Source organism: Cetorhinus maximus, chromosome 10, assembly GCF_964194155.1.
Source record: "Cetorhinus maximus chromosome 10, sCetMax3.hap1.1, whole genome shotgun sequence".
In the NCBI taxonomy this organism is placed as follows: domain Eukaryota; kingdom Metazoa; phylum Chordata; class Chondrichthyes; order Lamniformes; family Cetorhinidae; genus Cetorhinus; species Cetorhinus maximus.
This window is the reverse complement of record NC_135888.1, coordinates 45,297,868-45,311,921: the sequence shown is the minus strand read 5'-3', so window position 1 is coordinate 45,311,921 and position 14,054 is coordinate 45,297,868. Positions and strand designations below refer to the sequence as shown.

The 14,054-nt window shown below is 42.4% G+C and overlaps 1 protein-coding gene across 2 annotated transcripts in view; it reads left to right on the top strand.

Annotated features, from left to right (window-relative positions):
* The window catches only part of fkbp15a (FKBP prolyl isomerase family member 15a), an 85,337-nt gene that overhangs the window by 547 nt on the left and 70,736 nt on the right, over positions 1-14,054 (top strand). For both annotated transcript variants that reach the window (XM_078550414.1, XM_078550415.1), the window contains exon 2: positions 11,401-11,510. In XM_078550414.1, coding sequence (XP_078406540.1) covers positions 11,401-11,510 — 110 coding nt within the window. The remainder of the gene's footprint in view (positions 1-11,400; positions 11,511-14,054) is intronic.

Sequence of the window (14,054 nt, the reverse complement as noted above, 5' to 3'; positions counted from 1 at the left end):
AAGTTCATTATCTGGCCGTGAAACTATTTTTGACAGTACATATTAATCAAATTTTGGAGTCTTCTGGATCATATGTGACGTGTTGCTCTCAAGTTGGAGATTTCTCATCAGCTAAGAGAGGAGGTGGCGATTTCTGTTGGAGCTGAGTGCGTTTTATGTGACCTGGCCACTCCCTATCTGTAATCCCTTCAAACCCTACAATCCCCGGCCCTATACTTCCCATTTCTCTGACTCTGACCTCTTGTGTTTCATCCTACTCTGGGGCAGCCATGCCTTCAATCACCTGGCCCTGCTTCAAATTCCCTTCCTAATCTACCTTGCTTCTCCTTAAAATCCACCTCTGGCCGAACTTTCATTCACCCTGTCTCTCTCTTTGAGTATCTCTCAAACCTGCTTGTCTTTCTTGCAGCACTGTTTGAATCTCTAATTGTGTTTCTGGCCCTGCCACCGCACTGAATCAGCTCTAATCAAAGTCACAAATGACACCCCTTTGTCCTGGAGACCGATCCTTGGCTCCCCTGTAGCCTCATCTGAATGATATGTATACATGGAATCTGACCACATGTCTATGACGCCCAGCATCACCTCATCACCACCACTCTTGACCTTTTCACTGTCTCAGTGTCAAAATGCTTGTCCAATATCCTTTCCTGGGTGAGCCACAATTTCCTCCCATTGAACATTGGGAAGACTGAAGCCATTCACTTAAACCCCTGCCACAATGCTTTTGTTGAGCCAGAGCCCATGTTCCATGCCCACTTGCAGGCTGAACCAGACAGTTTGCAACTTTGGCCTTCTAGTTGATCCTGAGCTGAGCTCTTCACTGCATGTCCTCCCCATCAGAGATTACTTACTTCCACCTCAGTTGTATCACATGTCTCTAATCCTGCATCAGCCTATTCAGTGCTAAGACCTTCATTCATGCTTTTATCTCTAAAGTTGACTATTTTAATTCTCTTAGCTGGCCCCCTGTCTTCCAATCTCTGCCATAAACTTTAGCTCATACAAAATTCCTGTATACTAACTCTGAGTTTTGTTCACCCATCATCCCTGTGCTCGCTGACCTAACTTGGTTCCTGGTCTAGCGATATCTTGTTTGTTTTATATTTCCATCCTTCTGTCAAACCCCTCCATGGCCTTGCTCCTCCCCATCTTTGTATCCAGCTCGGCAACACCCTCACAATCTGCATTCCTTCAACTTGAACTCTTGTGCACCTCACTCCTTTCATCCCAATATTAGTGCCTGTGCCTTCCAGCTGCCTGTTTTATTCTAGAAAGTCAGTTGGTGAAAGACAGCACTGGAGCCAACCTTCACTCAGCTTTACATTTGTTTAGAGTTAAACATTGCAAGCATATACCCCCAATACACGAGCACTACAAGTTCAATCTGCGTCTCTTATGCATTCAAGTAAAACCTTAGTTAATGCCGACAGTCTGCATACAATTAATATGTAATTCATATTCTCGGCCATAAACCAGAATTCTTTCTTAAACCCTTTTCTCTGTCCCTCTCTCTCCCTCTCGAGTTTTGACTAAGCTTTTGATCTCCTATCCTAATATCTCCCTTTGATTGTGTTGATTTTAGTCTCATTTTGTTCCTGTGAAGAGCTTTGGGACTTAATTTACGTTAGCAGTGCTATGTAAACGTAAGCGTGCATGCTCCCTGCAGCATCTAGGAATCTTGATTGTTGCAGTCATTCTGCTTATTAATTTCAAACACTTGAGTTACATCTCCTTGAATCACATGCATTTCTAAATTAAAAAGACCCATTTCCTTAAGAGTTTTGTGAATTCAAAAAAGTTTTAAAATTAGTATTACTTTTTCAGGGGGCTTTATATCACCCACCATTTGAGGGGACCAAAACAGTATTCCAGATGAAGCTTGTACAGAGGTGCTCAGTTTCTTTTAGTTGCATGTTGAATGTCCTCTGCATATTTGCAGTGCTTCACTGCACTTGCTTTTGCAATGGGCTAAACAACACAAATGTACACACAATTGATAACTCAATTGAGGTTGTGGCACTGAAGATAGTTTTTCACACTTCGTTTTTCAATCAAATGCCCTTCTCTGCAGATGCAGTGCATGATTATTTAAATCTGGAGGGAAATGCAATCTGTCGCAAGACTAGAGGTTTACATGCTTACACCTGCCTAATTATGTTGTGAAAGTTTAGATTTTGTTCTTGTGCAGAGGATTATTAGATCATGAGTTAGTTTACCATAAGTGGCTATTGAGACACAGCCTGTAACATTGCAAGGAAATTCCTACGGTGGTTGAAAATGGAGGATTTGAAACATTATAGGATAAGACAGGAAAATGGGATTAAAGCAAATCGCTCAACCTGAAGAACTAAATTATGTAGTTGTGTTGGGCAGAATATCGTGAATCTGTGAAATATTTAATGTTGGGCTTGGAGTCCTGTGCCATCAAACCCTGTTTCTGTGTAGTGACCTCTTTATTCAGGCCAGCACAAGTGGGGTTTCAGGAGAACAGCTTCAACCACTCTGTCCCTCCCCTCGCTTGCTGTCCTACAGGGGTGGTACCACTAATTATAAGGGGGTGAACTGACGCAACAAAAAATAAAAGCACTTCAATAGGAAGAAATTGTTTTGTTCAGTGCCTCTGTCAAATGGATTATCTGCTTTACTGTAGAGCAGTTATAGTGCCTCATCAAGATTCAGAATCCCCAGGAAAAAGGATTTTGAAATCTTGAACTGTAACAGAATTGTTTGCAATTTATGCTTTGTATTTTAAAGACAACTTAAAATGTGACCAATGCAAGAGGAAATGGCACTAAAAGGGAGAACCAACTGTAGCAGGAAACCTCCCAGGAGTAACAGTAAATGAAGCCTAAGTTTTGTAACTGGAGTTTTTTTCTGTCCTCACAATCTGCCCAGGAAATTTTTTTTTGCAAATTTCACAGCAACATCTCCCTTCCGGTAAAATGTATTTGAGAAAGTGTTTTTCTCAATTCCCGTTTTCATGGTCAGCACAAATACCGATAGAAGATTGGTTAGCTAACAGGAAACAGAGTAAGCATAAATGAGTTATTTTCAGATTGGCATGAGATAACAAGTAGAGTGCCACAGGGATCAGTGCTGGGGCCTCAACTATTTACAATTAATGACTTGGATAACGGGATCAAATGCATGGTTGCTAAATTTGCTGATGATGCAAAGATAGGTGGGAAAGTAAGTTTGACAGATGGGGTATAATGTGGGAAAATGTGAACTAGGCCACTTTGGCAGGAAGAATAAAAATGTAGCATATTATTTAAATGGGGTGGGGGGGGCGGTGGAGAGTGCAGAACTCTGAGGGACAGAGGGATCTGGGTGTCCTGTTATAACACGTTGGCATGCAAGGACAGCAAGTGATTAGGACGGCAAGTGGAATGTTGTCATTATTGCAAGGGGAATGGAATATAAAAGTAGGGATGTTTTGCTAGTTACATAGGGTATTGGTGAGACCACATCTGCAGTATTGTGTACTATTTTCGTCTCCTTATCTAAGAATGGCCATAATTGTGTTAGAAGCAGTTCAGAGAACGTTCACTCGACTAATTCCTCTAATGAGGAAAGGTTGGACAGGTTGGGCCTGTGTATCCATTGGAGTTTAGAAGAATGAGAGGTGATCTTATTGAAACATGTAAGATCCTGAGGGAACTTAACTGGGTGATGCTGAAAGGAGAGACTAGAACTAGGGACGTAGTTTAAAAATAAGGGGCCTTCCATTTAAGACAGAGATGAGAAATTTTTTCTGAGGGCCCTGAGGTTGTGGGACCTTCTCTTTCCATGAGAGTGGTGAAGGTAGGGGCATTGAATATTTTTAAGTCTGGTTTAAATAAATTCTTGATTGACAAAGGAGTCAAAGGGTATAGGGGTAGGAAGAAAAGTGGAGTTGAGATCACAATCAGATCAGTCATGATTTTATTGAATTTGGAACAGGCTCGAGGGACTGAATCCGTATGTTCGTAGATCCACCCAAGGATTTAATTAATTGGCTGAAGCAACAGCCATATCCTTGTTCCATCAGCTGCAGTAAAAGAGAATAATACTTTTTAAATCCAGCAACCAAGTCTGCCCACAGAAACACCAGCAAATCTCAGGTGATATGAAAAATCCAGTGGCAGTATTGAGAAGAAGAGCAGGGGAATTGGCCTGTGTTCTGGCCAATATTTATCCCTCAACCAACATCTCTAAAGCAGATTATCAGGTCTTTGTCATGTTGCTGTTTGTGGGTTCTTGCTCTGTGCTAATTGGCTGCTGCATTTCCTACATTATATCATTGACTCCATTTCATAAGTACCTCATTGGCTTTGAAATGCTTTGGGGCATCATGAGGTCAAGAAAGGTGCTATGTAAATGCAAGTTCTTTCTATCACCATATTTAGTGGTCCTGAAACTCAACAAACCTAGTCACACTGAGCAATTTGTACAATGCAATAGGTTGATCTCCTTTTCAATCCCATTTGACGTTATTCTACCCTTTTCTAAGGAAGGGTTAGTGGAAGAATTACAAACTAATATTAAACCATGCACAGATACAGTGTCTCAGAACCTGCAACTTTGGGACTGAGCCCGAGCTGGATTTTGGATCTTGCCAGCTTTTGGGTCAGTCGGGTCGGGCGTGTAGAGTGTTGAGGATATGTTTTTCAAGTAAGGATTGCCAAAGACAGTTTTGAATGAAAGATAGACAATGCTGCAAGATAAGCCAAGAAATTCTTTGGAGTTGCTCCAGATCTGTCGGTGCATGGCAGAAGCACTGTTTGTGCATGTAAGTGGGATTCCTGCTGCACTTCAGTGAAGTGGTGGAGTGGGAGCAGCTGCCGGGAATTTTCCAGCTGTACAGTTAGACCAAAGATGTCGGTGAGGAGGGAAAGTCAGGTGATGACAGCTTAAAGTCCAGTTTTGGGACATTGCCGGTTTTCAGATAGCCAGACTTGAGATAATGTACCTGTAGTTGGAAACAAAGTGGGTGGAAAAAGATACAGCCACAGTACCAACCATGCCCTTCAGCAGTGTTATCAGTTTGGAGTAAATAATGAACCTAGACCAGCTATTTATCCAGCTTTAATTCTGTTTTGTTTTGCTGTCTGGACAAATGTACGTATTCCAGTGCATGATTTAAAAAATGCCTTTGTTAATTTTTATTAGCCTGATTTTCTAGGGTCGCCCAGTCTACAGTATTTAAGTTGTACCAAAAACAATGCAAAAATCTGTGCCTTTTACTGGGATATGGTGTTTAGTGCAGTGTCTGGCTCTAAATCTGTTAATGTTTATATACCCGGTGGGAGTCTTTGATGTATTGGTAATGTCACTGGGCGAGTAAACCAGGGGCCCAGGCTAATGCTCTAGAGAACTGAGTTCAAATCCCACCATTGCAGTTGGTGGAAAGTAAAATAATAAAATCTGGAATTGGGGGCCCGTGCTGAGCATGAAACTATTATTGATAGTTTTGATCCCTTTAGAGAAGGAAATTTGCCATCCTTACCTGGTCTGCCTTACATGTGACTCCAGTTTCAGTAGGTAATTGTGGTTGACTCTTAATTGCCCTCTGAAATGGCCTAGCAGGCCCCTCAGTTCAAGTGCAGCGCAATTTGGGATTGGCAACAAATGTTGGCCTTGCTAGCAACGCCCATATCCCATGAAAGAGTAAAGGAAAAAAACAATGTCCAGATATGGCAGGCACCCTTCTCCCAGGAGAGGTTTCCAGACAGCCCTCTGCCTTTGTCACATTTTGAGCACATTATCTGGATCAAAGTCTAAAGGAAGAGCTGCAGAATTCAAGAAAATTAAAATTAACATTTTCAGTCTATTAAGTTGAGGAAATGTCTCCTCAGTCATCAGTCATGGTCCTGTTTTCACTGCGTTTTTTCTCCAGTGGTTTACACCAAGCTATAATTACTGGACAGAATTTTACAATTATTTTGACATTTAACCAGAAATCTAGACCAGTACTTATTTTTGCAGTGTTCTGGTCTTAAGTCCAGGCACAAGGTGAATTGCAATTTGAAGCTAAATCACTTCAATCGTGAGTGAAGGGAGAAAGTAAAAGGCGGAAGTAAAAGCCTTAAAATAATTGGATGCTCATGTGATTGGGAATGCCATTACAATGCTGTACAGGTTAAGTCCCTAGGTGTCAGCTGTGGCTCAGTTCATAGCACCCTCGCCTTTGAACCAGAAGGTTGTGGGTTCATGTCCCACTCCCGGAAAACCAAGAACTGTGAATGTACTCGAAAGAGTTACATGCGATCTGTTGATAACTCGAAAGAGTTACACTCTATAATTGTATCTCCACATTGCATGAGAGGCTGATAAAGAACTTTTTAGTGACAAGTGCCCCACTGTAATTTACAGGAAATGGGAACATGCTGCACAGAAAGTGGGAGAGAAGTTGTGGGAGTTGATCAAAGGCACGGTTGAAGAGAGAGATTTGAGGAGGTTTTTGACAGTGGTTAAGACAAATGAACAGTAGGAGTGGTTGAGAAATTTCCAGACTTCAGGAATACAATCAGAATCCAAAGATTGGAGGGAGTGTGCTGGGGTGTGGGGCTGGTGGAGACGGCAAATTTAGATCCTGTACCCAGGCTATGGAGGGATATGAAAATGAGGGTGAAGATTTTAAATTGATCCATTTGACAGACTGGGAACCAGTGGAAGTTGGTGAAGACATGGGTGATAGGTATGTGGAATTTAGTACAAGATAAGGTAACACTGTTAGTGAAACCTCAGGGTACTCAGGTAACAGTGAGGAAATTAATAACTGGTCTTGCAGGTTACAGTGGAGTTTTTCCCCTTCTGGATCCTGTAAACGTTCCAGTACCTGTTGCTTAATTATTGCTGAAAAGAGAGTAATGCTGCTGAATACATGATTCTGCGATTGAGCAGCACTTGTAGAGTAATGGTGACTGTGCCAACTAATCAGTCAAGTTAGTAACATGGCTCATTTACTCTTGCCAGAAGTGACATAAGTTCATATACAGGAACCTGTTCTCCCCAAACTAAAGTAATATGTTGACAAGTCTTTTTGGAATTCCCTGGCAACTCAGGGAGCTATGGTTTGTGGCTCAGTCCATAGCACCCTTGCCTTTGAATCAGAGGGTTGTGGGTTCATGTCCCACTCCCGGAAAACCAAGAACTGTGATTGTACTCGAAAGAAGTTGCAATCTGTGACTGTTGGTAACTCGAAAGAGTTTCCTTTTGCTTTCTCCATGGCAACGCCTCAGCCAATCAGAGTTGAACCACTTGGCACCCTTTTCTCCAGTGGTATAAATTGTTGTGATTGTTTGTAATTTGGCATTCTTGAATTTGTTCTGATGAATGAAAGACGAAAAGCTTCAGCAACATGTCTCTCTTTTCAGCAATATTCAAGTTCTGTACTACCAAGCGATTGTTGCTAAATTCCAAGCCATTGAAGAATTCTGATTTGCTGCCCTTTTCTTTAATATTTTGAATTAAAAATTTCTTTCTGATTGGCTGCACTTAAGATTAGCAGACTCCAATGGAGAGGTTAGTCAAAAAATCTTGTTAGCACTGTGCCCTCTTATGGCCATAAAAGGAACCGATAGTGTTAAGGGAAAAGTTCCTCTCGCTCTTATGCCCTTGTTGGCTGTACAGTAATTATCCTTTTTAAATAAACTAATAAAATAAACTAACAAAGTGGTAGGCCCTTAAAGGAGCACCGTACAGTAATTATATGCTGATCCTCCATAATAGTTATTTTGGTGACTGTTTGGCCTTCTTTGGGGTTTGTGGACTGATCTAGGGTAAAGTCCAAGTTTTTCAAATGATGTTTGAGTAAGTTGGATCTTTTACGTCATGGCAGCTTCAGAGAGAGAAACTGCTCACTAAAATGAAAAAGGTTTAGCATGCGTTATGGGGATGGGAGTTGAAGTTTTGCTAAATTTTGTATGTGTATTCTGTGTGCTGGAGGTTGTCATCATGTCTAGAATCTTGTTTGACTGAGACCACACAACTTGGTGTGCATCTGAAGTTCAGAAGCTCCAAGCAATGTGATTTGGGCAGGGGGTGGGGCAGCAGTGGGTGGTGAAAGGAGGCTTCATTGTCAAAATGGGAAAATTCCAGTACTTATCACACTGGGAATGTGTTGAACAGGTTTTCTCTCACATTTGACGCTGTTCTGGAAATTCTTACCTATCCAGCATTGTTTGTTGGGCTAACTGGGCTACATATATCCAGCCTTTTATTTGTACTCAAACAGGTTTTTATTAATTAATTCTGTGGTGTGGTTGTAGCTGGCAAGGCCAGTATTTATTGCCCATCTCTAGTAGTCCTTGAGAGGGTGATGGTGGGCTGCCTTGAGCTTATGCAGTGGAAGTGCTCCCATAATGCTGTCGGGGCGGTTAACAGGATTTTGACCTGGTGACAATGAAACAGCTGTGATATATGTCCATGTCTTTTTGACTTGGGCACTTGGAAATGATGGTGCTCCCATGTATCTACTGCCCATACCTTTCTAGGTGATAGAGAAAACAGATTTGGAAGCTTTTGTCGATGAAGCTTTGGTGACTTGCTGCAGTGGGACCTGTAGATAAGTGCACATTACAGCCACAAATGTGGATGATTTTAGCTGGCGGTTGGCATGCTAATTGTCCTGAATGATGAGCTTCTTGAACAGTTTTGGAGCTGCTCCCAACTTGGCAAGTGTTGACTATTCCATCCTGCTCCCAAAGTGTGCCATTTTAGATGGTGGAAAGCCTATTGGGGAGTTGGAAGGTGAGTAATTTGCTGCTGATTACCCAGCCTCCGATCTGTTTTAGGTTGCTGTGATGTGTGAGACTGTGGGCGAAGTGAATTGCTCTCTAGTTTATGTTCCTTATTTGCTGTATGAAAATGACTTCCACCAGAACAGCATGTCAACAATATGCCAGAGTTTGTGCCATGCCTGTGTTTAAATGGTCTTGGATCACTGATATGTTGTGATAATCATTGAACAATACTAAATGTTCATATAGGAGTAAGCTGTCTTGGGGGAAAAAAACAAACCATTTTGGTCAAAAAGTTGCTAAATGTACTGAGCTAAAATTTAGGTAAAGAAATTTTGTAAATCCAGTAATTCATGCAATTCTGAATGCAGTTGTGCCTCATGTGGGTGTTCCCAGTTGCAAAAAAAACCTTGTACTGGAGTGAATGAAAGCAGTTTAGTCATTGAGCTTGGAGTGCTTGTCCCAGTGTGGAACATTCTCTAATTCTATTAAGAACTATCCTATGCTTTAAATTAGTCAGTGCACAGGCAGTCATGAGGGAATCCTTGCTACTTGTTTGAGCTTCGCGTCAGACTCCTCCAACTCTAACTGGTTTGTTTCACTTGGGCTGTTGCATTCTGTGAGAACGTGAGACATTGACTTGCTGCTCTGTGAATCTGTGCTGATACTCCTTGTGATCATCAGACTATGTCCGACATGCTGGGACGCTGGGGCACTGAGTACATGTGGAGTGAAATCCAAGGGTCAGTATCATACAGGAATTGTACGTGATAACTCTGATTTCTGCCCGCCCAACAATGGTGAATCCAGTTGTTAGGGCCTTCAATGGTGCTGTTTAATCAACAACCCGGCAGTAAAATGTGGGAGTTTCTGGTCTTCAACACAGTGTCTGTCTTTACCTGATCAGCTGGCTGAGGCATTGGATTGTTTCTGCAGGCCACCCCCGCCCCCCACCACCACCAAATTTTAGATCTTCTGCCTCTGACACCACCCACTTGCCCCCACCCCAACTTCATGTTTTATCTCTTCCTTATTCCTTGCTCTACCAGAATTTAATTTTTTCAGCCTGTCACTTATGAAGATGAGATAAACTGACTGTCTTGAAGAAAGCTCCACCCCTGGAAAAATTTGGCTTTACTTCCCACACATTAAGCAGTGTGGCAACATTAGCCCCCGATGAATCACATGGGACTGCAAGACCCCTGTGAACATTTTGTGACTCGTTTGCTTGTCAATTAAGACTTTCTGTTTCTAGGTGCTCACTACTGTGTACCATGAGCTGTCAGCTGTGGCTCAGTTCATAGCACCCTCGCCTTTGAATCAGAGGGTTGTGGGTTCATGTCCCACTCCCGGAAACCAAGAACTGTGATTGTACTCGAAAGAGTTGCAATCTGTGACTGTTGATAACTCGAAAGAGTTTCTAAGTCTATAACATGGCCTACTGTGTACCATATAAGCAGAAGCTGAAGCATAGATTTAACATCGACTTGCTGAAGCACTTATGGGAGCAAGGATTAGGCTGAGAAACTATTGCCTGTTAGTCCAAATGGTCTATGCCATTGTTTATGTTCCACTTGAACTTCGTGAGACTGTTAGTTTCACAGTAGAATTTCTCCCAGCCTTTCTGTGCTCGACGAATTCCTGAGCCACCTTTCCTTGTTTCAATTGTCTCCTGCTGCACTCTGTGACTGCCTGATTATACAGCATACAAAGGTTAGTAAACTGTGATAAAAACAAAAAACTACTGCGGATGCTGGAAATCCAAAACAAAAACAGAATTACCTTGAAAAACTCAGCAGGTCTGGCAGCATCGGCGAAGAAGAAAATAGTTGACGTTTCGAGTCCTCATGACCCTTCAGCAGAACTGAGTGAAGTTAGGAGAGGGGTGAAATATAAGCTGCTTATATTTCACCCCTCTCCTAACTTCACTCAGTTCTGCTGAAGGGTCATGAGGACTCGAAACGTCAACTCTTTTCTTCTCCGCTGATGCTGCCAGACCTGCTGAGTTTTTCCAGGTAATTCTGTCTTTGTTTTAGTAAACTGTGGTTAAGCTTGAGAGATAAGGCAGTAGAAGGATACAGAGGGCAGTGTGGGGAGAGGTAATTGGAGTGAGAGGAAGTTCATGTGGAACATAAACAATGGCATAGACCATTTGGGCTAACTAGCCTGTTTATGTGCTGCAAGTTCTATGAAATTTGTTGTACATGGACCTGCATTAGGAATGGCTGCTTGCATTGTTTGGACATAAGAGATGGATGATCAAATTTATTTTTTTCTGTTTTAGAAGCCTTTCCCTCCACCTATATACAGGCTGCAGTTCCTCATTAATCCAGTGTTATTGCAAACTGGAGGGCTTTACTAATTGGAGATTCAGATAAACAGTTTTTCACAAATGTGGAACATTTGGTGTATGCTGGGTGTTTTCTGCGTTTCCCCAGTTCCCAAGCAGTGCTATTTCCCAGAATTATTCTCATTTCTATTTTGAATTTTGTTTTATTTTGTTTTCCAGACTTGTTTCAACAAAATATATTATGTTTCTCACAAGACCAGAAGAAATGTTGCAAAGTAATCAACTGGGGCTTGAATGTAGACTTTAGTTATGTCTCCTTTTTTTAAACACTGCTCAAAAGTTGTAGCTAGATGATTTGTAAACTTTTGTCCTTTCCCTCTGTAGGTCCAAACTGGCCTCTCTCTTTGGCATGGATCAGGCTTCCACAGGTCAGGGGAACGAGTCTTTCCAGTATACTGCCCCCAAGCAGCCAAAGAAAGGGACGCCACCGCCTGGTAAGGATGTGGAATTAGAGGACAAGTGCATGTTATTCTGGGGAATGGAATAGTGCCTTCCAGGGAAAAGACCAGGTGATCCATTGAGCCAGAACATCCATACACCTTTTTCCCAACACACTCCCATCTCTCTTGCAGACAAGATCTTCCATCCATCACAATGTTAGAAGTGGGGATGTTCGCTGATGATTGCACAACGTTCAGCACCATTCGCGACTCTTCAGATACTGAAGCAGTCCATGTCCAAATGCAGCAAGACCTGGACAATATCTGGGCTTGGACTGACAAGTGGCAAGAAACATTCATGCCACACAAGTGTCAGGCAATGACCATCTCCAACAGGAGAGAATCTGACCATCGTCCCTTGACATTCAATGGCATTACCATCACTGGATCTCCCACTATCAACATCCTCGGTGTTACCATTGACCAGAAACTGAACTGGAATAGCCATATGAATACTGTGGCTACAAGAGCAGGTCAGAGGCTAGGAATCCTGCAGTGAGTAACTTGGCCCCTGACTCCCCAGAACCTGTCCTCCATCTAAAAGGCACAAGTCAGGAGTGTGATGGAATATTCTCAGCTTGCCTGGATGGGTGCAGCTCCGACAACATGCAAGAAGCTTGACACCATCCAGGACAAAGCAGTCTGCTTGATTGGCATGCAGTCCACCACCTTCAACATTCACTCCCTCCAACACCGATGCACAGTGGCAGCAGTGTGTACCATCTACAAGATGCACTGCAGAAACTCACCAAGGCTCATTAGACAACACCTTCCAAACCCACGACCACTACCATCTAGAAAGACATCAGCAGCAGATAGATGGGAACACCACCACCTGGAAGTTCCCCTCTAAGTCACTCACCATCCTGACTTGGAACTATATCGCTGTTCCTTCACTGTCACGAGGTCAAAATTCTGAAACTCCCTTCCTAACAGTACTGTGGGTGTACCTACACCACCAGAAGTGCAACGGTTCAAAAAGGCAGCTCACCACCACCTTCTCAAGGGCAATTAGGGATGGGCAATAAATGCTGGCCTAGCTAGCAACGCTCAAATCCCGCTAAATGAATAAAAAAGTCAAAAATCTCAGACAGAATGCTTGAGGACAATTTAGGGGGTAGTCCTCCCTGATCCATCGAGAGTCAAAATGCTCCTGGCGACCATGGTGACTGTGTTCCCCAATGACACGCCTATTGTTTATACACAAACCGCTTTCAGGATTAAGTTGCTAACTCTGGACATATCCTCGGAGGTTACATGACCCCCCACCTTCCAACAATGCCATCCCTACGCTCCCAGCACTTTTTGTGCAACATCTCCCATTTCCTTCCCTGGCCAATTGACAAGTGAACAGGCTCTTTATTACCTGATTGGATGAATCTTAACTGCCTTTCAAACTTCCTGTTTATACACTGTCAATATTTTGTGTTATGGACAGGAGAGGTTTAATTTAAACAGCCCAGATTTCTCCTCTTACCACTCATCCATAAAAGTTTTTTTTGATTTTTGATTTTCCCCCTTTATTAGTGGTGGTGTATTTTCCCCTACCCCTCAGTTTTGGAGTGATCCAATCTTCTATTAATAACCCCACAGCAAACTTGATGTAGGGTAAAAGCAGAGGGTTAGTTTATTTTACATACACTCAAATCGCGGAGACGGAGTGTAGCTATGTAAGCCCCCAGTACATCCATACAATAAAAGAAAGAGGTACAGGGCAAAGACCACAGACAAAATAAGAATTATTGTCTTACGTGAGTCCGGAGTCCAGAATCAAAATCCAGTGATTTATTCTTTCAGAGTTGGCTGGCTGAAGACTGATGTTGGATAATTCACTTTACTAGTAGAAATGACTTCCACAATGAGATGAGCCCGTAGGGTTGAATTAGTCTTGTAGGTGCTGGTACAGAAGTTCGGAAGTTCTCGTAGAAACAGTGTAGATGAGGGCCAGGCAATCTAAACCTGGACAGAGCTCTGGTTCTGCTGCTATTTTGGTTGAAGGAAGATGGCAGACCACCTTTGTTAAGCTCCACAAGACAATTTGGGGGAGGGGTGGGTCATGTGACATCTTTCCCTTGGTTTGGACAAAGGATGTATATTCCTGGTCTAGATTCTTGAAATGGTTAATGTTTCAACCATTAATAAGTTCAACAGTGGTTTCAGGGCCCTTTGTCTTCGTAGGAGGATTGCCTCCATGGACCAGAGCCTAGCCTTAGAGATGTAAGTGGTTTTTGTGCAGCTCCTTGGGATTTGAACTTGGTAGTTACAAGAGGCATTAGTACCTCTTTAGAGATAACGAGATTGCTGCTTTTTCTGAAGACCAATATTCTTTGTGAATCATAGCCGGTTCTGGCTTCAGTTATTTTAAAACCTTTGTCCAGTTTTCAAAAAAAATTTTTTATAGATTATCCAGGGTGATATGTATATTTTTATAAAAATATAGTGTGAGATCTTAGCCCTCTGACACCTGACTCGTAGCAAAAGTGCTCAAGGAAAGTGGGATGGAAAAAGACATTTATTTAATGCCTCCATGATTTTCCT